General features: G+C 30.3%; 5 protein-coding genes across 7 annotated transcripts; 3 read left to right on the top strand and 2 right to left on the bottom strand.

The window, feature by feature from the left end:
* Nucleotides 1-800: 800 nt before the first annotated feature.
* LOC122514664 lies at nt 801-2,894 on the top strand. The gene is made up of 2 exons (XM_043631600.1): nt 801-2,367; nt 2,509-2,894. The coding sequence occupies exons 1-2, from the start codon at nt 2,227-2,229 to the stop codon at nt 2,845-2,847; spliced, it is 480 nt and encodes a 159-aa protein (XP_043487535.1). The 5' UTR covers nt 801-2,226; the 3' UTR covers nt 2,848-2,894.
* Nucleotides 2,895-3,672: 778 nt separating this feature from the next.
* LOC122514437 (ribosome biogenesis protein NOP53) lies at nt 3,673-5,669 on the bottom strand. The gene is made up of 3 exons (XM_043631272.1): nt 4,528-5,669; nt 3,928-4,451; nt 3,673-3,816 (listed from the first exon to the last, which is right to left on the bottom strand). The coding sequence occupies exons 1-3, from the start codon at nt 5,290-5,292 to the stop codon at nt 3,750-3,752; spliced, it is 1,356 nt and encodes a 451-aa protein (XP_043487207.1). The 5' UTR covers nt 5,293-5,669; the 3' UTR covers nt 3,673-3,749.
* Nucleotides 5,670-5,694: 25 nt separating this feature from the next.
* On the top strand, nt 5,695-8,759 carry LOC122514435 (protein O-mannosyl-transferase TMTC4-like). The gene is made up of 11 exons (XM_043631269.1): nt 5,695-5,731; nt 5,837-6,062; nt 6,163-6,346; nt 6,415-6,594; nt 6,664-7,124; nt 7,199-7,582; nt 7,670-7,777; nt 7,900-8,041; nt 8,138-8,252; nt 8,326-8,508; nt 8,612-8,759. The coding sequence occupies exons 1-11, from the start codon at nt 5,701-5,703 to the stop codon at nt 8,746-8,748; spliced, it is 2,151 nt and encodes a 716-aa protein (XP_043487204.1). The 5' UTR covers nt 5,695-5,700; the 3' UTR covers nt 8,749-8,759.
* LOC122514436 (snRNA-activating protein complex subunit 3) lies at nt 8,754-10,718 on the bottom strand. 2 transcript variants are annotated; one of them, XM_043631270.1, is made up of 5 exons: nt 10,248-10,718; nt 9,956-10,142; nt 9,607-9,888; nt 9,297-9,538; nt 8,754-9,205 (listed from the first exon to the last, which is right to left on the bottom strand). In XM_043631270.1, exons 1-5 carry the CDS (start codon nt 10,448-10,450, stop codon nt 8,860-8,862), a joined length of 1,260 nt encoding a protein of 419 aa, XP_043487205.1. In that variant the 5' UTR covers nt 10,451-10,718; the 3' UTR covers nt 8,754-8,859. The 2 variants fall into 2 exon arrangements, with proteins under 2 accessions (XP_043487205.1, XP_043487206.1); XM_043631271.1 differs by having other exon boundaries at nt 9,956-10,137; nt 10,248-10,363.
* Nucleotides 10,719-11,768: 1,050 nt separating this feature from the next.
* On the top strand, nt 11,769-25,453 carry LOC122514422 (myb-like protein P). 2 transcript variants are annotated; one of them, XM_043631236.1, is made up of 4 exons: nt 11,769-11,794; nt 12,488-12,546; nt 22,737-23,435; nt 24,076-25,453. In XM_043631236.1, the coding sequence occupies exons 2-4, from the start codon at nt 12,528-12,530 to the stop codon at nt 24,963-24,965; spliced, it is 1,608 nt and encodes a 535-aa protein (XP_043487171.1). In that variant the 5' UTR covers nt 11,769-11,794; nt 12,488-12,527; the 3' UTR covers nt 24,966-25,453. The 2 variants fall into 2 exon arrangements, with proteins under 2 accessions (XP_043487171.1, XP_043487172.1); XM_043631237.1 differs by lacking the exon at nt 11,769-11,794 and having other exon boundaries at nt 12,155-12,546.
* The last annotated feature ends 1,716 nt before the right edge of the window (nt 25,454-27,169 follow it).

The following is a 27,169-nucleotide window of genomic DNA, read 5'->3' as shown; positions in this document are numbered from 1 at the left end:
TTTCGATCGTATAGATGAAATAAATAATTTTAATATCTATACATATATTAAAAATGATTTCCATGTATATGAAAATATTCTTCTCTCTCTCTGGACTCTTTTATATTAATTATTAAGATAACAGTCAAGAGTTTCGGATACACCAGCTGTTATTTATGTTAAGAAAACAATCATTTGTCTTTATTACTCTTCCTTTTACGGATTTGAGGGATCCGTTCCCCTTACAATGGTTTAACAACGACTCGTAAATCTATCTAAATTACTATACTACTTAATTGAACGATATGAATGAAAAAACTATTAATTAATCTATGCTAAAATAACATGTTTGTAAAAATAAAATTGACGAGAGCAAATTATCATTATATACAATGAGAAAAACCAGAAAACTAAGGAAACAATATTTAACATGCTAATGCAAAATACATCAGATCTTACAGAGATTGTTTTATTACTTTACTCTGTTATCAGTCTTACTCATTCGGCTTCATAGTTCTACCCTCGGCTTACTTCATACTCTTTCTTAATTTTTCTAGCTTCTTCGTTTATTTTTTTCCCTTAACTAATTCCCTCCAAGATTAAACATACTTTCATCTGTATCCTTCGTATCCTCCGCTTGTATCAAACCAAAAACCCAAGTAGCAAAACTCATCCACTCTCTCATCCACCCGTTCATCATTCATCCTCCATTCATATTGTATTTTACTTTTTCTCTTTTTGAACATTACCTTTTCCATCCTATTCACATTTATCATTCTCTCTTACCTCACATACTTTTGAAAAACACTTATCAACATTTGCATCCCTCTTTCATCTGCATATGCCAGCAAGCATACTTTGCCATTCCCTAAATGCATTCCCCCTTTTCCCCTTTACCCTTTTCCGCAACTTTTCTTCCATATCCAGCACTGAACAGAAGAGAGCTTAAAGGGCAGGTTTGCCTGAGCCCTCTTCTCATCCAAAACTCTTCTCCTTTTACGACCCCTTGTTCTCACTTTGAGAACATGCATTCCTTTATTCTTTCGATCAGTCTACCCTTTCTTCCTCAATGTCTACCACAGTAAAAAACTTTAGAATAAAGTGAACGAGCAGACTAGTCAAGAAACCATAGACCTAAATTTACCTAAAACGTGCTTAGGATCGAAACGAAAAAGAGGTAAAAATATTTCGTGCCGTGCACGAAGGGGGTAGTAACCATGGTGAAGATACTAAAAAGTAGACGAAAAATTAATTTGTTTAATTACCGCTAGAGTGTACGTCAATCGTGGGTTTCTAAAAAATCAAATATATAAAAATTAAATATTTATATTTATTAACTTTTTTTTTAACAAAGATTTATATTACAAAATTGTAATAAATAGTATATAATAATAAGAAAAAATGGTTGATCTTGAAAAGGATAAAGGTAATATAAGTTTACCTCAACGGTTACAGTCTCCTGATCCTGATGATAAAAAAACAGAAGGAAAGGTTGTACCTATGATTATTAATATGCAAAGAGCAGTCTATGATTTAAAAATTAATAATATTAATAACAAAATTCAAAGGTATAAAGTATTGATATACGTTATAATATTAAAATAGATATTTTTTAATTTAAAAAAGTATTTATTTTTTGATTAGATTAGAAGAACTAAACGATAAACTTATAAATGATCATGAAGAGACTGTCTTACTTTTAACTTCAAGAGATGCGGAAACGGCTAATGAAATCGCTCAATTAACGCGACGTTTGTCTGTCGAATTATCAAAATTAGAGGAATATAAAAATAAATTAAATGTTCTAGAAAAAGGAATAATAAACGATAAATTGTTACATATAGAAAAAGTAAATTTTTTAAACGATAAATATGCGAAGAAACGTTTAGAATTGATATCGCAAATTAAACCATTAAGTAATTATTTTCGATATTTTTCTATTTTTTTTTTTTAAACAAATTTAAATACTGAAACAATAATATATGCAACTTTAGAATACATTACTAGATGCAAAGATAAATATGTTGGAAGATTATAGAAGGTCGCAAGAAGTTCTTCAAAAAAAATTAGAAAGTAAAAATAATTTTCTACTAGAGGAGGAAGAAAAAGTAGAAGAAGAAGTCAAACAAATTCAACGAAAATTTAAACTTGATAGGGAAAAGTATATATATCGAGTGTATAATTATATAAATTTATTAATAAAAAAATTAATATTTATATTAATATTAATATAGGATTAAAAAGGAAATGTACAATCGTCTTCTTGACTCTGCTGGAATTTTTCAAATAGAAGTTTCGAGGTATATGCAAGAACCTATTCATAAACTTATAAGAGAAAATATTATGTTGAATAATTATATGAAAGAAATTATGAATGAAAATCTTTCTAATAAAAAAATATTCAAAAACTTCGAGTAAGAATATTATTTTTTATTATTAATTATAATTTTTCCGAGCAAATATGTTTTATATTTTACTTCTTTTAGGCATACGAAGAAGATGCTTTTTAAGAAAAATAATTTAAATTATTTAAATACCAGATATAATATAAAAGTTACTAACATTCAAAATCATTTATTGAAAATTTTAAAAGAAGTTCATAAAGATACGGAAAAACGTTTGATTAATTTCAATGTTTTAAATCAATATAATCGTGAGAATTATTTTATTGATAGAGATGACGCACAAACGCAGACTTATAGCTCTGAGGGGCATGTTAGAGAATTGGAAATTATGTTGCAGATAGAAAGAATTAAAATTAATAATTCGAAAAGTATTAAAGAGAAAATACAATGTAAAATAAAGAAATGTAGGGAAACGCTTTATGATGTTAAATACGCTATATTATGTGCCCTAAAGGTACAATAAATTAAAAATTAAAATTGTATTACATTATATTCATTTTATACATTATATACATTTACAGTATATAAAAGTACAATAATTGAATTGCTTTTTACAGATGACAGATAGTAACTCTAAATTTTCGCAAATGGATACAAAAAATTTGTTGCTATGTTTACAAAACATTATTGTAGAAGGACAAGATTGCATGTCGAACATTATAATTAAATCGTTAGTATTTGTATTCATATTTTATATAACTCAATTGCAATCAAATCGCATAAAATATTAATTGAAAACATAACAAATATAAAGAATGGAATCCATATCACGATCAAGTAATGTGTACATTCATGGAGATCTTGGATTTGAACCTAAACCGATTAAATTAAGAGAATCAACTCAAATAGTAGAAAAGGAAATCTTCCCATCGATCACCTCGGAAACTTTTAGTATTAAACAACTGGTAAGATTTATTTTATAGGTAATAAATCGACAGATTATTTACATAATGAATAATATAGGAAAAACAATCAAAAGAAGTTTTAATGAAAGATAAAAGTTCAATTTTATTCGAGACACCATCCGTTAAGGAATTTATTGAAATTGAATATTCAAATGCAGAGGATTCAGTTTCAGAAGAATTTGAAGTGACAGAAATCAGCAATGATAAAAGTTATACTAAAACTTTCAAAGAACAAAAATAGAATTTTATGATTAATTGAATTTATATTACAACCACTGATTTAAAGAACATATATAAGTAACAATACAGTTTATTATTTTGTAATAATATTACTGTACTCTATAAAAATTTAATTACTTTATACGTTTTATACATAGAATCATTTATTTTTTTCATTGAAAAATATTATATATTTTTATAATCATTGCTATTTATATTTATATATAAATATATTTCATCCTCACTCCTTTAACGTTATTTTATGATCCGGTTTAATAAATCTCTTTACCTTACCCTTGGATCGTTTGCTAAAACAATACAATATATTTTTATTAATTTAATGATTACTATATATAAATTAAAATCCATGTTTTTAATTATTACATTTATAAATAATGACGAAAAATAGAAATACTTACACAACAAGGTTAGCTGGTGCAACAATGTTCCTTTGCTGCAACGATTTGTAACGATCCTTTAATAAATTACCAATACGTCCAACGTTTCTTAAATTTCCAGTTAATTCCTCTGCTAACGTAAAGGAAGGTTCAGCAGGCTCGAATTTAACTCTACTCAATGTCTTCGTTTCTTTGGATTTTAATTTCTTTAATTCATTTCTCTTCTTTTGTAACATTTGTTCTTTCTTTTCTTTAATGCTTATTTGTTTTTGAAGTAATTTCAACTTGTATATATCAGATATTTTCTTTTTCTCCAATTTTGCTTGCGCTAATTTATTTGCCAAAATTTTTTGTTCCTTTTGCTTACGTCTTGTTACTAAAGTTTTCTTCTTATTTTTTACCGGTGGATTAATAGATTTAATGTCGTTATCTATATCGGTATCATCATTGTTATTATCATTATTCGATTGATCTTTATTTTCTTTACAAGGCAAGCCCTCGGCCAATTCCTTTAACGTATTTTCATCTTTCTCACTGGATGAAACCTAATAAAGATAAGAACACAAAAATTATTTAAAATTATTAATAAATAAAATATAAAAACTTATACCCACGAATTACCTTTTTGAACATCTTATTAGTAACTCTATTCAAATGAGCTTCTTCTTTCATTAACTCTAATTCTTTCTGAGCTATATCATGTAACAAATTTTGATGATCCTTGTAAGATGGATTATACGATGTACCAGGATGTGGAGCTTCTATCGCTGGTAGAACTGATGGTTTTTTAAGTAAGGTCGTAGGTAATTTTCTTTTCCTTAAACCCATATGCGAAATTGTATGTCTCATAGTATCCGAAGTCATCCATTCTGTATCGATCTTGGATAAAACAGGATCTTCCTTATTCCAAATATCTTCTTTAAAATCACCGCGTTTAGGTCGATTAGCTCTTTTCAAATCTGCTAAAGCTCTATCTTTTATTGCTAATTTTTCTTTCAATTTCAAAATGCCCTTTGCTTTTCTTTCCAATTCCTTGCGACGCAAGATTGGGTCTTTACGTTCTTCTGGTGTTCTAACACGATTTCTCTTAACGATTGGATCAGGAACAAGTGAATTTGGTTTTAAGATACTAAAACACTTTGGCTCTGCATTTTTCAAGGCCAATCTACGCTGTTTTTTATCAACAAGCTTAATATCCTTAGTTGCAGTACCTTTATCAATTACAAACAAATCTTTATCTGATCGTTGAGAAACTGGCCCACCTAATCTTTCCTCTAACCTTTCTTCTTCTAAGAAATTTTCAACGTCCGTTGTGTCCACGTGTTTTCTCCATGATTTTTTCGTTTTTTTAGAAACTTTACGTTTTTTAGTTTTAACGTCAATCATCTTGACGAATTTCTTAAACCACCACGTGTATAGTAGAATAATATTACGATATAATTCGACTCTTATTTCCCCTACTCTTTTGATTTTGGTATACTACTGACGCTACCTGGCGTCTAATACAACAATGTAGAAAATGCGGTATAGCGGTATAACGTTTATGTTAATCTGTATTTTTTGATAATTATTTCTTTTTTTTTATCAATTTTAAGTAAACATAAATTAATTAAAAATATACGTTGTAATACCGGTAAAAATTATGTATAATAACATAAACATGTTGTTACTTATGGTATTAACAATTTGTTCGTTTTAATTAATTTTCAATATGTTTTTAAGTATTTGAAACATATATTTGTATACATAAGATGTTATTATTGTTAATATTTCATTTGTATTATTGTCCTTAATATGGCAATTAAAATTAATACAGAGCTTCCAGGTAAAATAATAATAATAATAATAATAATTAAAATGTATTTAATGAAATTATTTTATAGTTACTTTTTTAAAAAAATAAAAAAAAATATATTTTGTAATATTTCAGGTGTTCCATTACCAGTGGCTCTTTTAATAATTATTATTTTATCATTATGCTATGCAAATAGTTATAATGGTGTATTTGTATTTGATGATGCAGAAGCTATAGTCAATAATGATGATGCTCAAAAAACTCCTATTTGGAAAATATTTAAAAATGATTTTTGGGGTACTAAATTATCTCACAAGGGTAGTCATAAATCTTATCGTCCTCTTACAGTCTTAACATTCCGGTAAACAATTAGTTTAAACAATTATACAAAGTTCTATGTTTTTTTATAAATATTAAAATATTAATAGAAAAAATTATATTAATTGTCTTATTTTTTATAGAATACAATATTGGATCAGAGGTCATTTAAATTCTCAAGATTTTCATATTGCAAATATTATTTTGCATATAATTGTTTCCTTATTAACTTACTACGTGTACAATATTCTTTTAAGTAACAAAGAACAAAATCTAGCTTTTTATGGGACAGTATTATTCGCGATACATCCAGTACATACAGAAGCTGTAAGTTATTCCATTGTAACAGATATATTATTTCATTTAGATATTATTTATCTTAATAATAAATGAAGATTTCAGGAATTGTAGGTAGAGCAGAATTACTATGTTTGTTATTTATGTGGCTATCACTTATAATGTACAATCAGTGTATTGTCGCTAATCGTTTTATTTCCAAGTTGTGTAATATAACTGGTTGCATTACAAGTATTTTGATAGCAATGCTTTGTAAAGAGACTGGCATTACTGCGATTGTAAGTATAAAAAAAATGATTTTAATATCTCTAATTAATTTTTTGTAATTATGATTTTATGAATTACAGGGAATTTGTATCGTTTACGATCTAGTCATTATAAATGAATTTTTACCAAACGATATATTGAAGTTACTAACAAGTAAAAATTCTCATATAAGCTCAACGATTGTTGCCAAATTAAATCGTTCATTTTTTATTAGAATGTTTGTACTCTTTTTAAGCGCAATAACGTTGTTATCTCTGAGATTTACTATTATGGAGTTTTCAACACCAAAGTTTCAACCCGTAGACAATCCTGCATCATTTTTGGATAATTGTTTCCTTCGCTTTATCAATTATAGTTATATTTACAGTATAAATATGTGGTTATTAATTTGTCCAGTGTGGTTGTGTTTCGACTGGTCGATGGGTTGCATACCTTTGATTATTGGATACGATAGAAGGATTTCTTTTATTATACTTTTTTGGATGTTCATGGGTACAATAATTGTCCATATTTTTTCAGCACATAAAGATAGATTTTTAAGGTATTATATATTTCATTTTAAATTTTACTTTTGATTTTATTCAATTAAGTAAATTAAATTATAATATGTTGCAGATATACAATTATAGGATTAGCACTTTTAGTTGTACCTTTCTTACCTGCTAGTAATATCTTTTTTACTGTTGGATTTGTACTAGCGGAAAGAACTTTATATATTCCTTCAGCAGGATATTGTCTCTTAGTAGTTATCGGATTGCAAAAGCTTTTAAAGGGTACATCTCTAAGAAATTTATTAATATTATTTTACACATTCTTGTGTGTTACTTTTTTTATACGTTCATGGAATAGAAGCGATCAATGGAGATCCGAAGAATCACTTTTCAGATCTGCATTGGACGTTTGTCCACTCAATGCTAAAGTTCATTATAATATTGCTAAAAATGCGGCAGATGCAGGAAATCTTAATTTAGCTAAATTGGAATACGAAGAAGCCTTACGGTATATCTTTTATTTGAACATATTTAATGAAAATAATCATTTAATGTTATATCATAACAGACTGATTTTTTTTATATATATATATAGTTTAAATCCAAAATATCCTCAAGCAATGAATAATCTTGCCAATTTACTTAAGGATGAAGGAAAATATGATGTTGCTGAAAATCTATTCAAACAAGCTGTCACATTGCAGTAAGACTTTATTGGGAATATTTTTGTTGCTAATATAGTATCATATTAAAAATAATATATTACAATTTTGTTTTCTCTCATTGTCATAATTACATACTAAAATATACATTTAAAAATTATAGAAAAGATTTTGCCACAGCATGGATGAACTATGGCATAGTTTTATCTGCACTTAAAAGATACGAAGAATCAGAAAGAAGTTACTTGACTGCACTATCTCAGAAACCCAAGTATCCTGATTGTTATTACAATTTAGGTGTTTTGGTAAAGAGATTAACATTAGTTTTTCTATATATATATATATTAAAATAATAATTGTTAAAAATTCGATAAATGTACATCTAATGTCTCTTCTCGTAGTATTTAGAACAAAAACATTACCACAAAGCATTAATAGCTTGGACAAATGCGACTAAATTAAAAGTAACTCATAGAAGAGCATGGACAAATATGGTAATATTGTTGGATGATCTAGGTACGTGTATTAAATAATTTCTATAATTAATAATAAATTGTTATTAATTTAATAATTTATATCGTATTTGTAGGTATGTCAGAAGAAGCATTGAAAGTTGCAAACGAAGCTTTACAACATATTCCTGATCATGCATCAATATATTTTAATATTGCTAATATATTAGGTAAACTAGGTAGATTTTCAGAAGCGGAGACATATTTTAAACAAGCAATATCAAGGAATCCAACAGATTCTATGTTTTACACAAATTTAGGTATGTATTTTCTTTAGTTCATATATAAAGTGTATAAATATTATAGTTAATATTATATTAATATCTCTGCACAAAATATATTACGCATTATGTTTTATTGTAGGTGTATTATATCATCGTTGGAATAAATTTAACGAAGCAGAATATATGTATAAAAAAGCTTTAGAATTTAATCCGCATTCACAAAGTGCAAAAGAAAATTTAAAAAAATTGCAATTATTAAAACGATCAATAAAATAATTATATTTTTGTATATTTTTTATACATTATTTTCAATGTGTTGAATGTTTCCTAAGAAATGATTAGAACTATACGTATCTATCTCTATCTAATATTATCTCTATATATCTACTATGTATCAACATTTTCTGTTACTTCTTCGTTTTTTTCTTTCATTTCTTCTTCATCTTCTTCCATGTTTGTTTCGTCTAGTCTCAATGTTTCTTTTATGATATTAGTATCGCAGGGATAGCGATATGCTTTAAAATTTCCTACCTTTTTACCATTAATATAATTGTACGACTTAAAACAAACTTCACAAAAAAAACAAGGATTATGAGGTACTCTATCATGTTCTTTTGTAATCCATTTAGCAGTCAAAGCTCCACACATATAACAGTATATAGTTTTTTGTTGCCTAATCCTTTGAATTCTTGGATATTCAGATATATGTAATTCGTCATGAGGTTGTGCCAATCTAGATAAATATTAATTTTCAAATAAATTAATGAAATATATTACATTTTACAATTTATATGATATTAAAACAAATACGTAAGCTAATATACCTTGCATCGCTGAATATAATGATATGTTCGCAAGAACCTTGATGCATGTAAACCCATGGATAACCAAATCTAACAATAAGGGAATCTATTCTAACATTTTCCATATAATCAGTACGAAATGGTCCTAAATTTTTAGTCCTTGCCCATTCTATTATAGAACTACTATAATCTATATTTGCTGGATCTCTGAAGTCATTATAAAATGTTTCTTCGATATAAAAAAAGCCAGACTTATACACATCCTAAAAAAATAATGAAAGAGCCATTAGAAACTAATTACAAACTAAATACAGTAAAAATGAACATTTACTTTTGCCATCGGTTGTAACGGTTGATCAGGATTGTCACTGACTTCCACTGGAATTGTTAAGTCGCACATGCATCTTATTTTATCACGCAAATCAGTGAGCATCTGTCTTCCTAATACTGTTATCACATGTTTCAAGGTAGGTTTAGTTCTTCTATTTATATTTTTCATTATGTTAGTTGAATGCATAAAAGGTTTGTACACTCTAACATCAATGAAAATGTCTTCGTACGGTACAGCCAAATTATCTGTGCTCATATTTGGTGTTTTGATATTGTCATAATTCTGTAAATATTCATTAAATAAATAAATAATAATTATAATAATATATATATACGAATAACAAACGTACAATAAATATTTCGCTGGCATATTTGAACGAATAATTAGCTCTAGATTTTTTGCTCTCATTCCACTTTCGAATAGTTTCTAAATTAATATCTTCTGTAATCATATGTGTCATTTTAAAAATATTTAATTTCTTTGATAGTTCCACTTGCAATTTAGGAATCTCTCCAGGTATAGTTAAATTTTCTGTGCTTAAAATAAAATTAAAATCAAATTAATTTATAAATTAAATTTATATAGAATTATCTCTTGCTTATTTGATCACCAGTTACAAAACACCCTATATATTTACATACTAGCAGTATTCTTCCAACAAGTCCATTTCCTCATCTGATAAATCAACTTGCATTAATTTAAGGATAGATGATTTCTCCTTATTTGTTGAATTCGTCAAATTAAGATAAACAGGTTTGACAATATTAGAATATTCTGTAAAATATTCTTTTATGTTAATTTTTGCTGAAGCATTCTGATTATAATGTCCATATATCGAATCCATTTTTTTAAAACTATTATTTAGACTTTAAATGTAATACACAAAAACAATACTCGCGATTATTATTAACTTTGTTATAACATATTAAAGATGTTAGAATAGATGATACATCGAAGTTTTAATCTTATTCAACGAGACATGTTCCCGATAATATATTTAATCATACAAAAGATTAACTACTTTTATTTTAAAACATAAATACTCTAACATTCATTGAGATATACTCAATGAACGAATAACAATGACAAACCCATGCGGTACTACGTCTAAAAGTACTACGCATGCGCATCTAAGTATATTAACGTGAAACATCTAATTGGTTGAACAATCTCAGTACCGTATGCATTCGAGAAAAAAAAGAAATGCGAGCGAAATTTCGAACGACATAGATGAATTTTTTACAAATTTTAAATTTGTTTATAAATTTTGTAGAAAAAATAAATAAATTTCCATTATAATAAAGACAAAGTTTCCGATTAAATATTAATCGTTATATTATAAATCCTATATGTATTAATTATGAATCATTAAAGTAAACAAATATTTATTTCTTACAACTTTCACGATCGATTAAATGAAACAATGTAAAAAAAGAAAATCGACGTCTAAAAAGAATCGAAAATCAATCGCTATCTTTTAAAAAAATATTACGTTAAAGAAAAACTAACTTTGTATAGTATATTCGTAATGAATGATAATAAAAAAGGATTAAGAATTATCTTACAATTAGAGATAAATAAGAAATAATGCACTTAACGCGGTAAGGAGGGTGAAAAACGATTGTGAGAGGAGAGAGGGTATGAGTAAGTAGTATCTTTCGAGTAGTTTATGTAGTCAGACCGGAGCGAACGAAGAAAACGAGAGAGAGAGAGAAGAAGAGAGAAAAAGAAACTTTTAGGGTAGGAATGAACAATGAAGAGGCGTCAACCAAACGGGCTCACGGCGCACTGCACTCGCCAATGGTCCGTGCGAGTTCGGCGAGCGTGGCGAGTTTGGCCACGCCCCTTAAGCGTGGCCACTCTACTCTCTCGCGGGACCTTCACGGTTAAGCATATCGCACGCTTGACGAAGCGCGCATCACAAACGCGTATCCTCGATAGGATGAGAGAGGAGACACATATGCATCTGAGTATATGTAAATTGTATGTACGAGAAAAAGAGAGAGAGAGAGAGAAAATAATTTGGCGGGGGCCGTATCGGCGTGCTCGGCCTGCCTTCCCCACGACTAACATAAGCGGCAAAAGCAGAGAGAGTCAAGAGAGAAGATTTCTTATTTCTGCTCTGGTAAATCTGTCGGGGCAGTCAGTGCGAGGCTGTGAAGGCCAAGCCGCGCATCATTGCTTTGCGGTCCATTATTTTCTATTTGGTTTATCTATCTCTTTCTCTCTCTTTCTTTCTCTTTCTCTCTCTCTTTCTCTGTCTGTCTGTCTCTCTTTCTCTCTCTCTCTCTCTCTTCTCTATCTTTCTCTTTCTCGTACACGTACGTAATGCATACAGTAAATACTTACATATACATTAACACGATATACATATTTATTAATTTTGTAATCTCTTCGTAATTCATACATACATGTTAATAACAAAAATGTATATATCATACAATTGAGAGAAAATAACGAAACTTTATATAAAAGAAAACGTAAAAGTGTTGTTTCTCAGTGCGTGGCCGGCATTGCGCCATTTCAAGTTGCGCCACGCGTTGCGTTAGGGTTGCATTACGCCACGCATACGCGCGCGAAAATTTTCATTTGTAAATAAGTAATATAAATTATAAGTAATAAATAAGTGTTAGAGTGCCGGAAAGTCGCGTGTGCGTTTTCGTTATAATTTTGATTGTGTGGGTGTCTTTTCATCATATGTGTACTTTCCCGCAAACGATTTCAAACGTGGATGATACGACTATTTCTTGACAAACATTCTTATCTCTGAAAATAAAAGAAAATAATATAATTAAGAGAAAAAGAGAGAAAGAGGAAGAGAGAAAGAAGAGAGAGAGACCGTAGATCAATAGATCGATTGATCTTTGAATATTTTATGTAGCCGACGGACGCAAACCTGGTTTTCCCTGTTGCGCGTATCGATGGATCCGATCGTCCTAGGTGAGCTTATTTATAATCGATATTAATCTTTCATCCATTTTTGATCTCTCATTTCAATATTTTATATATTTTAGGATGTACTATAAGTTTCTTAAAAAAAAAAAATCAAGTTTATATCTCTTTTGTTTGTTTTAATGAACTTTTTTTTTATACTTAACTTACGATTAGTTAGTATCATCATTCGTGTAAAATTTATTTACTAACAATAAGAAAAAGAAAAAGATGTATAATTTGAAAAACTCTGGGGGGCCGATCTAATATTTTCTGTTTTTTTATTTAATCTATGCGCATTTTTGTCCATTTTGTAATATAATGAGATATATGGCGATGATAAATGATATTATTACGTATTTATCTATTGATATCGTACACATAAATATGTCTATTTTAAAAATATACATACGTCTATAATATACGAGGGAGAATATCGCGATAATCTCGTTTGAAAATACGCGAGACAATGAGAATGTAAATGTCGTCGGTTGTTTTATGTTTCATAAACTAACAGAATATCCATTATAAATTGCTCGAATAGAAATTATTTGACTTATACTTTTACTTTAGATGAGAATTTATGATAAATATCGTAACTTTTATTACTTTTGTTAGCTCATTAAATAATATTGATTAAAATTATAATTGATAATATTATTTTTATTCTATAGTTCGTTTTTATTTTATTTTATTTTCGTTTGTTTATTTAATTTAATTTAGATTTCGTTAAACTTTTCGGTACCGTTAAAGATCGTGCGAGAAACATTGAAAACATGATCGAACGGATCATTGCACTCGTTAAGAAGAGGAGAAAAAGGAGGAGGAGGAGAAGAGTGTCATGTTACCTTTTGTAAGACTTTCGTCGAAACATTAATTCCAAATTTATTACCTTTCCGAGATTCTCAAAATGAAAATAGATTTTCTACTTTGACATTTGAATAGGGTTAGGGTTGACTGAACTTTAATTATTACATTTTTTTCCTGACTCCTCGAGAAATCTCTTTCATTTTTATATATATCATTTTTTTTTATAGACTTCCCGTAAAGTTTTATGGGAAATGAGACGAAGAGAACAAATTTCTATTGAGAAAGAATCAGATTACTCGTTAAGAATATGTTCATTTATTTGATCTTTCACACTCGTTGGATGTCGACTCTTTCTAAAATCAATGAGAACGCGTTAAAAATATTTTTGGACATTTTTTTAAATGGATTTCCTCATAAATTGCATTGGATAAAGATAAACGAAAGGAGAAATAATGAAAAGTAAGAAACAAAAGGGGCAAATTTCAATTAAGTTCGTCCTATTTTCTTTAGAATCTAAAAGTAATGCGACAGAACAATGTTATGACTCGATTTGGCGCCATTCTGACATATCGTTTAATAGATTATAATATAAATGTGAGAAAAAAAAATAGGCTCATTTGCGTTGCATTCTTTTTCTTTTTTTTTTTATCATCACGTGCATTTCATGCATTTTCGCACAAAGAATAATCCTAGTTTACGATGAATAGTTACAAAATAAAATATATATTATCTATTTATACCTATTTATATATATTTAAAAATTAAAATTACAAATAAAATAATCAATCAGATTTGCCCGTTTAAATAAATAAATAAATAAATGAAAATAAATTCCAGATCTAATCTAATTATTGTCATTATACTTAATGACGTTAAGTTTTTCCTTAGGCAAATTGGGACATTAGATACAATATAGAAACTTGTGTATATATTTGTCGATAACGATAATACATACTGCAGATAGAGATACGTGAGAATGAGATTTGGTCCATTCATAGAAAATACGCCTGCTGTACTCATTTCTCTGACGACCTCTGACCTTGCGGGTCCCGGATGCCCTGCCAAGTCCTTATCGCTTGATTTCAGTCTTTTTTAAGCTCATCGGTCGTCGTTGAACGAGAACGAAATACGAGTAGTTAGTGAACCAGAGAATCGTTCTTTAATAATTAAGCGTTATTGCGGAACGTAATTATGTACATATGTATTACCTACATCAAGGAAAGTCTTTATGATATATATTAAATCAAATACATTTTAGATACTTTCACTGTAATGTGTAATTTAATTAAACGGAAAGAGAAAGAGAGAGAAAGAGACAGATATAGATTTGATATAACATTACTCATCATTCCATTAATAAAAGATTAACAATATTATTATTAATAATAATGAATACCATTATGCAATATATTATTTGTCTCATTTGAATAAATCATTAATACAATATAAAGTACCTATTATTGATTTGTAATTAAAGAATTCTTTTAAATAATCGGTGCACGCGTTATATTTTCTATGGGGGGGTAAAAAATAAGCCTCCATCGAATAAAGGTAGTCATAATTTCCAAATCGATATTTTATAAATTCGTATTTGTAGTAAAAATAAAAAAGAAAATTTAAAACCACCGATAAAAAAATTATACAGTAAACATGGAATTAAAATAATTGAAATTTCCTCGCGGGGCGGGGCCCCGTGAAATCGTAACGCGCTACTGTAAATAATTCGTACAAAGTATTACATTTATTTAATTCTTAGATACATTGAATCGAGAGAGTAACGTTTTAAAAATATTATCATTATCGGGCTCCGCGCTTTTTCTTCAGTGACGTTAAGAATCTTCGAAGTCATTGACACCAATACATTCACATATGTACGTGCAGTCGCGACTATAGTTCAAGACCTCGATATGTAGTCTGATATATTGGAAATGTACGGTCAAGATAGAAGATTTGAATATTCCAAAGGGATTTTCATTTAGAAATTTGATATTTATCTAAGACAAATTCTGAAATTCTGTAAAATTTTAATTTAGAGAGAGAGAGAGAGAGAAAAATCATTCGAAATTTTATACACACACCCACGCACTATTATTTAATAATTTATTATTATTGTTATTATTATTATTATGCGTTATCGTTACTTTTGGATTTATCACATACTTAACTTCTATATTCTAGTCGTTCATTCACCTATTTATCTATTCGTGCCTTTCATTGATAACAAATGAAACTTTTTCTCTCTTTCTCTTTCCCTTTCTATGTATTTTGTTATAATTTATTTTATAACATTTGCAAAAAAAAAGAAAGAAATTGATAATAGATAGAAAACAATTCGATATTATTTTGATTTGTTTGATTACCTTTTTATAATTATTATTATGGTTTAAGTATTATGGTTCTACCATTTGAGAAAAATATTTGTTAATTTAACGTAAATGGGGGCTGAATAGATAAAAATCCAGGTGTACTTTTCCGAAGAGGAGTCGTCCTTTCCGTAGTAGAGCTAGAGAACACGTTTACAGATTTATTAACGTTCAATTAGTAATATTTGTTTTGGTTAAACAAAGAATGTAGCTTTTAAAATGCGCCCAGCAGACTATGGTCGAAATTCCGTTGACAGAGGACTCCGCAAATATTTCTGTTGGCTCCCGAAGAATTCTCAGGTTTTACCTTTGGAATCTGTGTTTGTCGGCTGATGATTTCTGTTTCCTTCTTCTTTACTGCTACTGTTAAATATGTGTACACACTACTTTAGATATTATCACGTAGTCCAAATATTTCTAATAATATTTCTTTTGTGATTTTCTTTATATAAATCATATTAACGAGTCGTTTAAATTATATTCCTTTTCTTATGATTTGTCTTCTTGTAATTTATTAATTACACGTACAAAAAGTATTTACAGTGTTCCATTAGAAAAAGGTCAGAAAACAAATCGTTCGGATAATCGCTATGAGAAATAACAAATGAATAAGACAACCCATTGGAATTTATTAATTATTCGTATTTCTCACGTCCTATTAAATGCGACGTACAAAACTATCATCGTGTCATTCGTCAAAAGTACTCCCCTCGTTAAATCATCGATGTGCCCTGTGTTATTGCTAACGCCTGTTATTGCTAGAATTACTAATGAAATTTTGCATAGACGTCTCGTGACTTCTCGTGACATCTTCCAAGTAGACAACGATTGGCCACTTGCCACAACGGAACGAGCTGCTTAATGTTGCATTCTAAAGATTTATTATAGAGTAAAATAATAATATTACTCGAGAAACGATAGATGTGTCCTTTGTGTTAGAAGATCATTTTCATTCGCCTAATAATTTTGACGTCAAAAAATAAATAGAAACTAATTGAATATATGGGGGGGGGTAGTAGGGTAAGGGGAATGGGGATAATTTTATGGCTGTAAAATTTGTATAAAATATTTAAAAAAGTATATATAAATAAAATTATGAAAATTTGATTAAAATCGTGAAACGATATAAATCTCATAAGAATTGGGTGTAAAAAAAAATCTTATAAATAAAATAAAATTATACGGGCGTATAAGATGGGTGTAAAATAAATTTGTTATAAATTGTGAGAGAAAATATAAATCTCGTAAGGTTAGAAAATGATCTGAGTGAAAATTAGTACTTTGGCAGGGAGGAGGGAGGGAGGGAGGGAACCCCATTCGTTGACGTCGCCATAAAGCAAACTCTAACCGCGGATCGAACCGCAAAGATTCTTTACCGAAACGTGAAACGCACGCACGCTCCCACTTTGACACTGCAGAGGAAAAAGGAATAAAGTAAGTTTGAGGGCATGAAAAGTTTTTTGTTCCTCTATCGAATATATTTCGGTACCACTGTCATCGCGTATCCCAGATGCGTGGCTCTGCTACAAACACACGCGTGCACACCCATACACCCATACGATCCAACGTGCATATAAACGGGATATATTTTGCACGGATATATTTTAGGTAGGCGCAGGGAGGGTTATAGAAACGGGAGAACGAAGATAGAAAATAGAAAGGAGGAAGGAATAAATAAAAGTCTTTTCCTTTTAAATATAGTCGATACTCTTATAAGTACTTTTTTGCTTAAAAACTACATTTTTCTACTTTTTCTTGTTTATCTTATTAAATGCAAAGAAACCAATTTTTCTCTCCATCCGAAATGATTATTATTTTATTATTCTCTTCGTAATTTTGATTATCGTAAATAATATATCTCTGGTACACATTGAAAACAAATGTCGTTCAGTATCCATCAATCAAAATATGTTTTATGTCACAAGTTAAATAAGCAATAATTTGTTTAGCTCTCTCTCTCCCCCCCCACCCTAAAACATGATATCTTCCATAATAATAAATTTTACACGACGAGACGTGACAAGTGTTATTTTGAATTCTACCAAACGCAAACGATAAATTAATTGGATGCTCGAATATGACACCTTAGAAGTATGCCAATACGCGAATACTCTTTTATATTTATCACCACAGTTTCGTATTTTTCATTCGACGGAAAACCTCTCTCTACAATCTTCATTTTTCTAAAAAGAAATTGATTTAAAAAAGTTACGTTTTATGTGAAAATGAAAGAAAACAATTTTGAAGGAATTAATAATAATCGCAGACACATGCGAACGAATGACCGCCGCCGAGCGTGAAAACGAAATCAAAAATTCGTTTCTATAAAAGCTAAGTAATATACCGACAAAGGGGCAAACAGGGTTCCGATAATTAGCGAGTTAGATGGTAGACAAACACCGGCCGCGTTTTGGGCATCCATATAAGCGGGGACATATGTTCAACGGGTGACACTGACATCCATCACGCGAGATCGTGCACGCCCATTTCTCCTACACCCTTCGTATTTTCATTTTTTTTTACCTATGCCTTATATGCTTACCCTCTCTTTTTCTTACTTTTACTCTTGAAATTCATTTTTATATATTTATTATTTAACATTGATCATTGACATACTACAAAATTTTATCTTACAATTAAAAATACTAGAATATTTATTTGGAAAAAGAATTCTCAAATAATTTACAAATTAAGTGTATTAAAATACATATTATGTGTTTTAATTATTTATAAAACGTGACATCATAATGTTGGAATTTTCAATAACAATAAATATATTAATTATTAAAAATATATTTAATTAAAATGTATCTAGATAAAATATACTATACTATCTAGTAGTATTTTTTATATATATATATAAATCTTTTCACCCTACCAGTTATTTTATAAAAATACATACATATTATGTGTTTTAATTATTTATAAAATGTGACATCATAATGTTGGAATTTTCAATAACAATAAATAAATTAATTATTAAAAATATATTTAAATAAAATGTATCTAGATAAAATATACTATACTATGTAGTAGTATTTTTTATATATATATAAATCTTTTCACCCTACCAGTTACATTTTATAAAAATACATACATATTATGTATTTTAATTATTTATAAAACGTGAAATCATAATGTTGGAATTTTCAATAACAATAAATATATTAATTATTAAAAATATATTTAAATAAAATGTATCTAGATAAAATATACTATACTGTGTAGTAGTATTTTTTTATATATATATATATATATATATATATATATATATATATATATATATATATATAATCTTTTCACCCTACCAGTTACATTTTATAAAAATACATACATATTATGTATTTTAATTATTTATAAAACGTGACATCATAATGTTGGAATTTTCAATAACAATAAATATATTAATTATTAAAAATATATTTAATTAAAATGTATCTAGATAAAATATACTTTTTTATTTTATTATTTATTATATTTATCTTTTTTATTATTTAAATATACTTTTTTTTTTATATATATAAATTTTTTCACCCTACCAGCTTCATTTCATATATATATATATATATCACACATATTTCATATTATAATATATCACAAAAATATATAAATTATATCAAACACACCATTTAATGATTTTCGTTATACAAAGATCAAATTCAAAGATCCGATAAACTATGTTTGAGATAACGGATGTACCTGAACAAATTCGTTGTAGAAGATCGAGTGAGCGCGTCATATGAATGCGTTTCTATGCAAGCCCGGAGTTAGACTTATTTCGCACGAATATGCACAAACATTTACTATTTTAACGTAAGTGTGCATATGTGTGTGTGTGTGTATGTGTGTGCCTTTTCACGGGGGTAGAAATCGTCTCATCGTAACGTTGCACTATACTAACAAATACGCACGCACACTTTCATGCGTATATGTACACGGAACACACGTTCTCACACACACACACACATACATACACATGAACACAGACGATCTCGTAATATTATTAGACTTTTTCTGGCGAGCGGTGATGAATGGTCGTGCTCAAAGGCTCCGACGCGTGTAGTCATTTTACACTCGTGTAATACACGTATGTTTGACTTAAGAAGGCCACGACTTAACTCTTCTAAAAATGTGTGAGTATAAACGCGTATCGAGATGAAGTAGGAAGAGATGCGAGACGGCTTTTAACGACAATACGTCACGTTTTTTAATTATTTTTTCCTTTTTTTTTCTCTCTCTCTCTCTCTTTACTTTACTTTCTTTTTATTTTATTTTATTTTATTTTATTTTATTTGATTTTATTTTAAAGCACTTTCATTTGAAATAATTTATATAAAGTAATATATACGAAATTAGGTTGAAGAAACGAGAGTAAACGGGATTATGAGAGAATGTGTGTGTGTGTGTGCGTGTGTGCAAGGAAAAAAGTTCAAATCAAAGAAATTATAACGCCCAGAAGGTCAGGGTAATGATAAATAGGTTAATCTGTAAGAAAATTGTGGAAAAACATTGAATTCTAGAAGAAAATCGACTAAAGATAAAGTAATATAAAATTTTAATTTTATGATAAGAAGTAGAGAGAAAGATAAAGAAGTAAGAGTCACAATTAGATAAAATATAAAAATTAAAAAAATATCAAATATAAAATATAAAATATAAAATTCAAAAATGACTAATTTGAAAAATTATAAGATACTGTCGAAAATTATCATAAATTCCAAGACTTTTTAGATTTGTTAAATCTAATAAACAAATCTATAAAACTATTAAACATAAACATAAACAATAACAATAAAACTATTAAACATATAACTATTAACATATAAAACAATTAAAAAAAATAATAATAATAATAATACGAAGATTTAAAAAATTTGCGCGAGTCACCATTAAAATAATCGGAATGGTCTTCTTACAGAAGAAGAAGAAGAAATAAGAAAATAAATAAATAAAAGGAAAAGAGAGAAAGAGAGAGGAATACGGTCCAGTAACACAGCATCCCTCCCGACGGTAGAGGGGAATCACTCAGCGCGTTTAATGTACCGTGAGTTGCTTTACGGAGATTCAGGATCGTCATTAAAAACGAGGGCCAAAAGAGATGGTAGAAAAAAATGACGATGCAGTTGACGCGCAAAAACGGTCTTCTCAAGCTACTCCTTATACCTCCTCCCATTCCACCGTTTCTCCCCATAACCCCCTATAGTTCCCCTCTTCTACCCTGAACTCTACTCAACCCTACCCTCTGACCCTCGGCAACTCGGAGAGCTCCATCCTCCGACGAAACTCTTCTTCCAGGAATAAGAGGAGGCACCCAAAAGGGTTCCCTTTACGTCGACCTTTTCTTATTTATCGTATCCTCTTCGAGAGTTTACCCAAAACTTGCCTTACATTTCCTGATATTTCAACGAAAACCATATTCATTTGATTTGATCTTAACTAATATTTTAATAGTTCCAAATGAAACCTAAAAAAAAGATCAAGACAAAAAAAACAAACATTTTTCTTTCGAACAAGTGTATATATACTTATATATTTAAGTATCTACACATGAGAAAAATAATAAATATGACAATCAACAAGTAAGATCAAATGATGAACGCGTAAAATAGACTTAAATATAACGATAAATGTCTACCATTATTTTTCGTTCGATGTATCGACGAGTTTATCAACAAAATAATATAATATTCGTATAGTTTTCTAATTAATTAAAAAAGTAAACACATTCTACATAGAACTGAGAATGTTAATTGAAGTTTTATTCAATTGAACGAGCAAGAGTTCGTGAAAATTGAAGGAATGAATTTACAAATGGAGTTAAATTTGAGGCGCCATTGGAACGAGTCGGGGGGGGCAGGGGGCTCCTTATGTTAAAATTACAAAATTCGTAAGTTGAACGTGAATAGAGGATACTTATGTGGAAAATCGGGAGAACACGTGTCACTTGTTTTCGACGTAATTGGAACGTGTGTCTCTAACAAGAGAAAAAGAGAAAGAGAAACAGTGTAGATTTTCTGGTTTAAAGATAGAGCTCTTCCTGTCGTTCTTATGCTCGACAGATCGCCATGCGTTCGGTTAATCAGGAGAAATAGAATTTTCGGTGGATTTGGAATGCTGGTAGGGACGATTCCTTGGTTCCGTGGGGGTAACCGTTTGCTAATTAAGCTTTACGGTAAGATGATACGGACTAACGCGAGTTTCCAACAGTCGCTCAGTTACCTCATTGCCAAACGTTTCTACATCTGCATCTCATTAAAACGAGTAATCATGGTAGAAGGTATAATGGTCAGGATAAGAATGTAAATAACTGTATACCATTATCTCTGTAATTTATTGTTCTATCTTATCGATCTCGGAACACGTTTTGATAACTAAACGAATAAGAAGATTAAAATGATGCGAAGAAACAAGGGGAAGAAGGATTAGAAACGAAATCGAGACACTTTCCGATAATCATCGACAATTTTTGTAGGATAAGAAAAAAGAAGAATTTTATTTTTTATTTTTTTAGAAGTGACTTGACTTATTCTAGGGCAGTTAATTGTTTTTTTTGTATTTAAATTTGATTTGATTTTTTTTCCTTTGAGTAACCGACAAATGATTAATCACTTTCAGGACACGATTAGTTTTTTAATGTAAAGCAAAAAATCGACGACGACGACGACCAACTATCCTTTAACCGAGTTCGTTGATGCGTCGTTGAATTTTCTTTCTAGAAATGAATTCGCTTAGTTATCGAGACAATCGAAAGAAATCGACATTAAAGTCGGCGGCTCTCCTCATGAATAGAACCGTTGATAAGTGTGAAGGAAATGAGTGTATATATATCGTTTAACGAACAAGAAGCATTCATTATTTTCACTTTTTGAATGAAACTTAAAAAGCCTATCAGAGAAATATCATCTATCTTACTTATATGTTACGTATAGAAATATTTATACATATATAGGTAATACTTTAAATTAAAAAACAATACTTATTCAGAAGAAAAACGTATAATCAAATATTTCTCCTAATCATTGACAGAAAGCAGCGCTGGCGAGATCGGCACTCAACAGCAACAACAACAGCAGCACCAACACCAACACCAACATCAACATCAGCACCAACATCATCACCCTCATCAACAACAGCAGCAACAACAGCAACAACAACAACAGCAACAGCAATATGGCGAGGTGAACCAATTGGGTGGGGTGTTTGTGAACGGTAGACCATTACCAAACGCAGTACGTTTGAGAATAGTCGAATTAGCACAATTGGGAATCAGGCCGTGCGACATTTCACGACAGCTACGCGTCAGTCATGGATGCGTCAGTAAAATCCTTGCACGTTACCACGAAACCGGAAGTATATTGCCTGGCGCGATCGGTGGTAGCAAGCCACGTGTCACCACACCAAAAGTGGTGCAATACATAAAACAACTAAAACTTAAGGACCCTGGTATATTTGCTTGGGAAATAAGAGACCGTTTACTGTCCGACGGTGTCTGCGACAAATACAACGTGCCATCGGTTTCAAGCATCTCGAGGATATTACGCAACAAAGTTGGTGCTACCACGACGATGCATCATCATCCGCATCATCCGGCCCATCATCATCATCATCATCTTTATGCGGCCGCTGCGGCTGCCGCTGGTGCCGCACTTTGTCCTGTTCCTTATCCACCAGCACCGTATCACGCTACACCCTCGCCAACCCATCATCATCATCATCACCATCAAGGTTGGTATATTACCACAATTCCCTAAATCTCTCTTTTTTTATCTTTTCTTGTCTTTTTTTATACACCAAAGTCTCCATTATCGTCCGAAGTATTCCGAGCTCTTATTAACCGCTTGATCGAGTGGGTATTTGACTAACTAAGTAGTTAGCAAATCAGTCTGATCCAAACGCCAGTGATTAATTACATAGGAAAGTAGAGATATTAATAATTTCGTAAGTAAGTAAGTAAGTAAGTAAGTACTCATCTAGTCGATTTATCAATTTGAAATAAGAGCTCTTACTTGGTTGATACTTAAATACAGATTTACGCGAATTAGAAATGCACTTTCTCGAGGTTTCATCAATTAGTATGATAAATGTATTATATAGAATAATATCTATAGGATGGTTTTTTCAAAGTATTTGAAAACGAAAGAAAATGATATTGCGAGAAGATTTAATCGTTTAATTAGGACGCGAGTAGGACGTTTAATTGAAACGACATGCGTCCATCGCAAACCTGTAGTATACATTCAGTTCTAGCAGTGAGCTCACGGGATGTCAGGCAACAGTCTCATCTGTTTCTTCCGTCCTGATAGAAGCGCGGCCTATTCATATACGAAACGAACCTCCTACCAATTTGGTACCGCTGCGTTTCCAGTTGGTACGTCAACGGCGGCGGTCAAGCTGTCCACGTCATCGTCAGCGTCCTTGATATACAACAGCGGTGAGATCCAAGCAATAGCAGCTACAACCGCAACGTTGACAACACTATCAACAATAGTAACAACAACTGCAGCGACTACGACGACGACGACGACGACGACGACTGCGACAGCAACGATGGCGGTAGCAGCGGCAGCTGCAGCAACAGCTGGTATTCTTCAGTGGCCAAGTCCTCACACTGTCCAGGATATTTTATCGAATGGCACGTCAACTAATAATAATTTCTCTTTACTTGATTCACCTCATTGCACAAGCATTATTTTCAACAATAACAATAATCACATTACCAACAACAACAACAACAACAACAACAATGTTAACTACCACGATCTTTCCCATCGTCATCATAATCATCATCATCATCATCTTCATCATCAACGGCTACATAATCAATTGCATCATCGACATAACAATGACGGTACCTCAACTAGTAGCAACAGCAATGCTAATAATAACGACGACAGCAATAACGGTAGTAGTAATGCCAGTTGCGATAGCCTCTGCAATAATAATAATAATAATAATAATAATAATAATAATAATAATAATAATAATAATAATAATAATGGCAGAGAAACAATACCGAGTGGATACCAAAGTATCTCTTATCAAGCGCATCATCATCATCATCACTATCATCACCATCACCATCAACAACAGCAGTATTACGCTTCCGCGCTTTACCATCATCATCACCATCATCATCATCATCCGGACAACTTGAGACCGCATGCAACCGGCTCGCCAGTTCTCTCGTCGGTTCTTTCAGTCCAACCAATAATGATGCAATTATCGAGTGATCAATCTGCCAGTCCGTGTAATTAAAACCCGGTCAATAATTAATGACATCTCATATATGTTCATCATTGATCGATCGTTTGTTCGTCCGATTATTATTCAATTAAAACAATCTGGAGTTGTGTGAATTAAAGAAGATTTTGTGAAAAACAAAGAAAAACAATACAGTGCCTTTCGTAAATTCGATTATATGACTAGTAATCGAACAAATTAACAAACCCAATTTAGAAGTACACTCTTATAAGTATCCTAAATACCAAAGACTATATTTTCTATCTTTTTCTTTCATGCTATCTTCCTTCCTTCCTTCCTTCCTTCCTTCCTACCAAATTATTTGCGTAAACGAACGGAGTGATATTTTAGTGAAGTGCATTCATTATTTACATGCATGCAAAAAAGACTAAGATCGTCACGCTTATAGCAAAATTTTCTTATTACAAATGGTAGTTACAATAACGAAAAAAAGAAGATCTTGGAAAATAATGTGTTACATCTCTCTGGTGAAAGTGTTATAATAATGTTATTTGCTATTACAAATGGAGAATCTTTTTTCTTTTTTTCGTGGATTATTTGAAAACGTGTAACAAGTCATGTTCATTGTATTCTCTTTGTCTCATTCGTAGCCGCTGAGAAAATATTTTCAATGAATTCAGCGGCCGGTACGTTGTTTAAACATTCGTTCAATAAGATCTTTAATGTTTGTTGGAAACAAATATTAACAGATTATTATCATTAATACGAGATTATCTATAAAATGCATATTACAAGTAAATATGTATGCTTGTTGGTAAGGTAAGAAAAGAAATTGTGTTTTAAACGTAATCAAAATAATTACGTAATTGGCACACGAACACGTGATATTCGTAAAATCAAAATGAATTATTATAACTTTTTTTTTGTTTCTTTTAATAAAGAACTTAATGTGCCTAAATATATGACATATATCACATTTCTATGTAAAAGAAGAATTTTTGAGAAAGTATTAACTTCGTGTCTACGAGCAAATCATATCACGTCGTGCGTACTTATACACACGTATTACCAGTATTTAACATATTTGAGTTGATGATTAATACCAAAAAATCAGTACGCGACATAATGTGTTATTTTAATAAATATATGATGTTTAATTATTACAAAAAACTTTGTGCCTCGTTGTTTTTTTCTTCCACTTACATAATATACATTTTGTTTAGCTTTTTAGTGCAGTATTTATTTATGCATATATATGCCATATAATCGTAAAAACAAATTTGGAAAATTTCGAAGAAGAGAGATACGCCATGCGTAAAATTCACGCGCAATGATTCTGTAACTCCGAATGAGCTGACGAAAAGGGGATTAACCTTTCGTATATACAAAGATTATAAAAGCAGAGACGCTCCTACTTCGTCCAATCAGAAGCGATCGAGCGTGAAATCCCACCTCTTCGACGAAGTTAAACACCCACTCTTGGCGGACTTTGCTTGGAAGGCTGTAAACAGAACAACCAATCACAATTCATCTCTCTAAGCAGGTAGGTATTTCAATAAAATGTAGCTTTCCGCGAATGTAAAAGGAATCGTTATTAAGATGCAGAGATAATCTTAAATTAACATAAAGCTAAATAATATTGTTTTATCGAATACTAGAATATTAATCAAAAGATAATATTGAAATAAACCGTGCAATCCTTTGTAAAATGAGTCCCCGTCATTTCTCATACAAATTTAACTTAAAAGCGTAACAGCAGCAAAGACGCTTCCGCGTAAAAGGGGGATTTTCGTCCGTCCTTTAGAGTAAAGTCAATTCTATGTATACCTACTACGTTATACGTTCTTTTCTTTTTTGGACATTTAGACACACATAATATAACGAAGGCCAGTTGGAACGGCGTTAGAAGCCGTCCCTTTGAAATTTGAACGTTCGTCCCTACTCCGCCCACAGTATTCTATTATACTAGTTTAAAAGGAGCGACGGGAGCACGAAATTAAATGAGAACTCGTTACTACTATGCGTTATTGAGAAAACCATCATATCGGCGGCTTTTCATTTCTTTTTTTCTCGTTTTCTCATTATTTCTTATCAAAAAGTTGAACTTAATGAAATTTTTCTTCTGTCTACGGGGAGAAGGGCAGCCATCTTGTTGGAGCGAATTTTCAACTTACCGTTTTTGAAAGAGAAAACAGGACAAGAATAAATCATAAATTAAAATATATCCGTTAAGATAAATAAGAAATAATAGCGATCGT

Source organism: Polistes fuscatus, unplaced genomic scaffold (assembly GCF_010416935.1).
Source record: "Polistes fuscatus isolate 324 unplaced genomic scaffold, CU_Pfus_HIC Scaffold15, whole genome shotgun sequence".
Classification (NCBI taxonomy): domain Eukaryota; kingdom Metazoa; phylum Arthropoda; class Insecta; order Hymenoptera; family Vespidae; genus Polistes; species Polistes fuscatus.
This window is presented reverse-complemented; position numbering and strand designations above follow the sequence as displayed.

Coding starts and splice junctions, on each gene's coding strand:
- LOC122514435 (XM_043631269.1), top strand. CDS start 5,701: ATGGCAATTAAAATTAATACAGAGCTTCCAG. Junction 6,595..6,663: donor AGACTGGCATTACTGCGATT/GTAAGTATAAAA, acceptor TATGAATTACAG/GGAATTTGTATCGTTTACGA. Junction 8,042..8,137: donor ATTACAATTTAGGTGTTTTG/GTAAAGAGATTA, acceptor CTCTTCTCGTAG/TATTTAGAACAAAAACATTA.
- LOC122514436 (XM_043631270.1), bottom strand. CDS start 10,450: ATGGATTCGATATATGGACATTATAATCAGAATGCTTCAGCAAAAATT. Junction 10,143..10,247: donor TTGTTGGAAGAATACTGCTA/GTATGTAAATAT, acceptor TTTTATTTTAAG/CACAGAAAATTTAACTATAC. Junction 9,539..9,606: donor CGTTACAACCGATGGCAAAA/GTAAATGTTCAT, acceptor TTATTTTTTTAG/GATGTGTATAAGTCTGGCTT.
- LOC122514437 (XM_043631272.1), bottom strand. CDS start 5,292: ATGATTGACGTTAAAACTAAAAAACGTAAAGTTTCTAAAAAAACGAAA. Junction 4,452..4,527: donor CTAATAAGATGTTCAAAAAG/GTAATTCGTGGG, acceptor TATCTTTATTAG/GTTTCATCCAGTGAGAAAGA. Junction 3,817..3,927: donor GCACCAGCTAACCTTGTTGT/GTAAGTATTTCT, acceptor GTATTGTTTTAG/CAAACGATCCAAGGGTAAGG.
- LOC122514664 (XM_043631600.1), top strand. CDS start 2,227: ATGTACAATCGTCTTCTTGACTCTGCTGGAATTTTTCAAATAGAAGTT. Junction 2,368..2,508: donor TTATGAATGAAAATCTTTCT/AATAAAAAAATA, acceptor AATTTAAATTAT/TTAAATACCAGATATAATAT.
- LOC122514422 (XM_043631236.1), top strand. Junction 23,436..24,075: donor TCATCATCATCACCATCAAG/GTTGGTATATTA, acceptor CTGCGTTTCCAG/TTGGTACGTCAACGGCGGCG.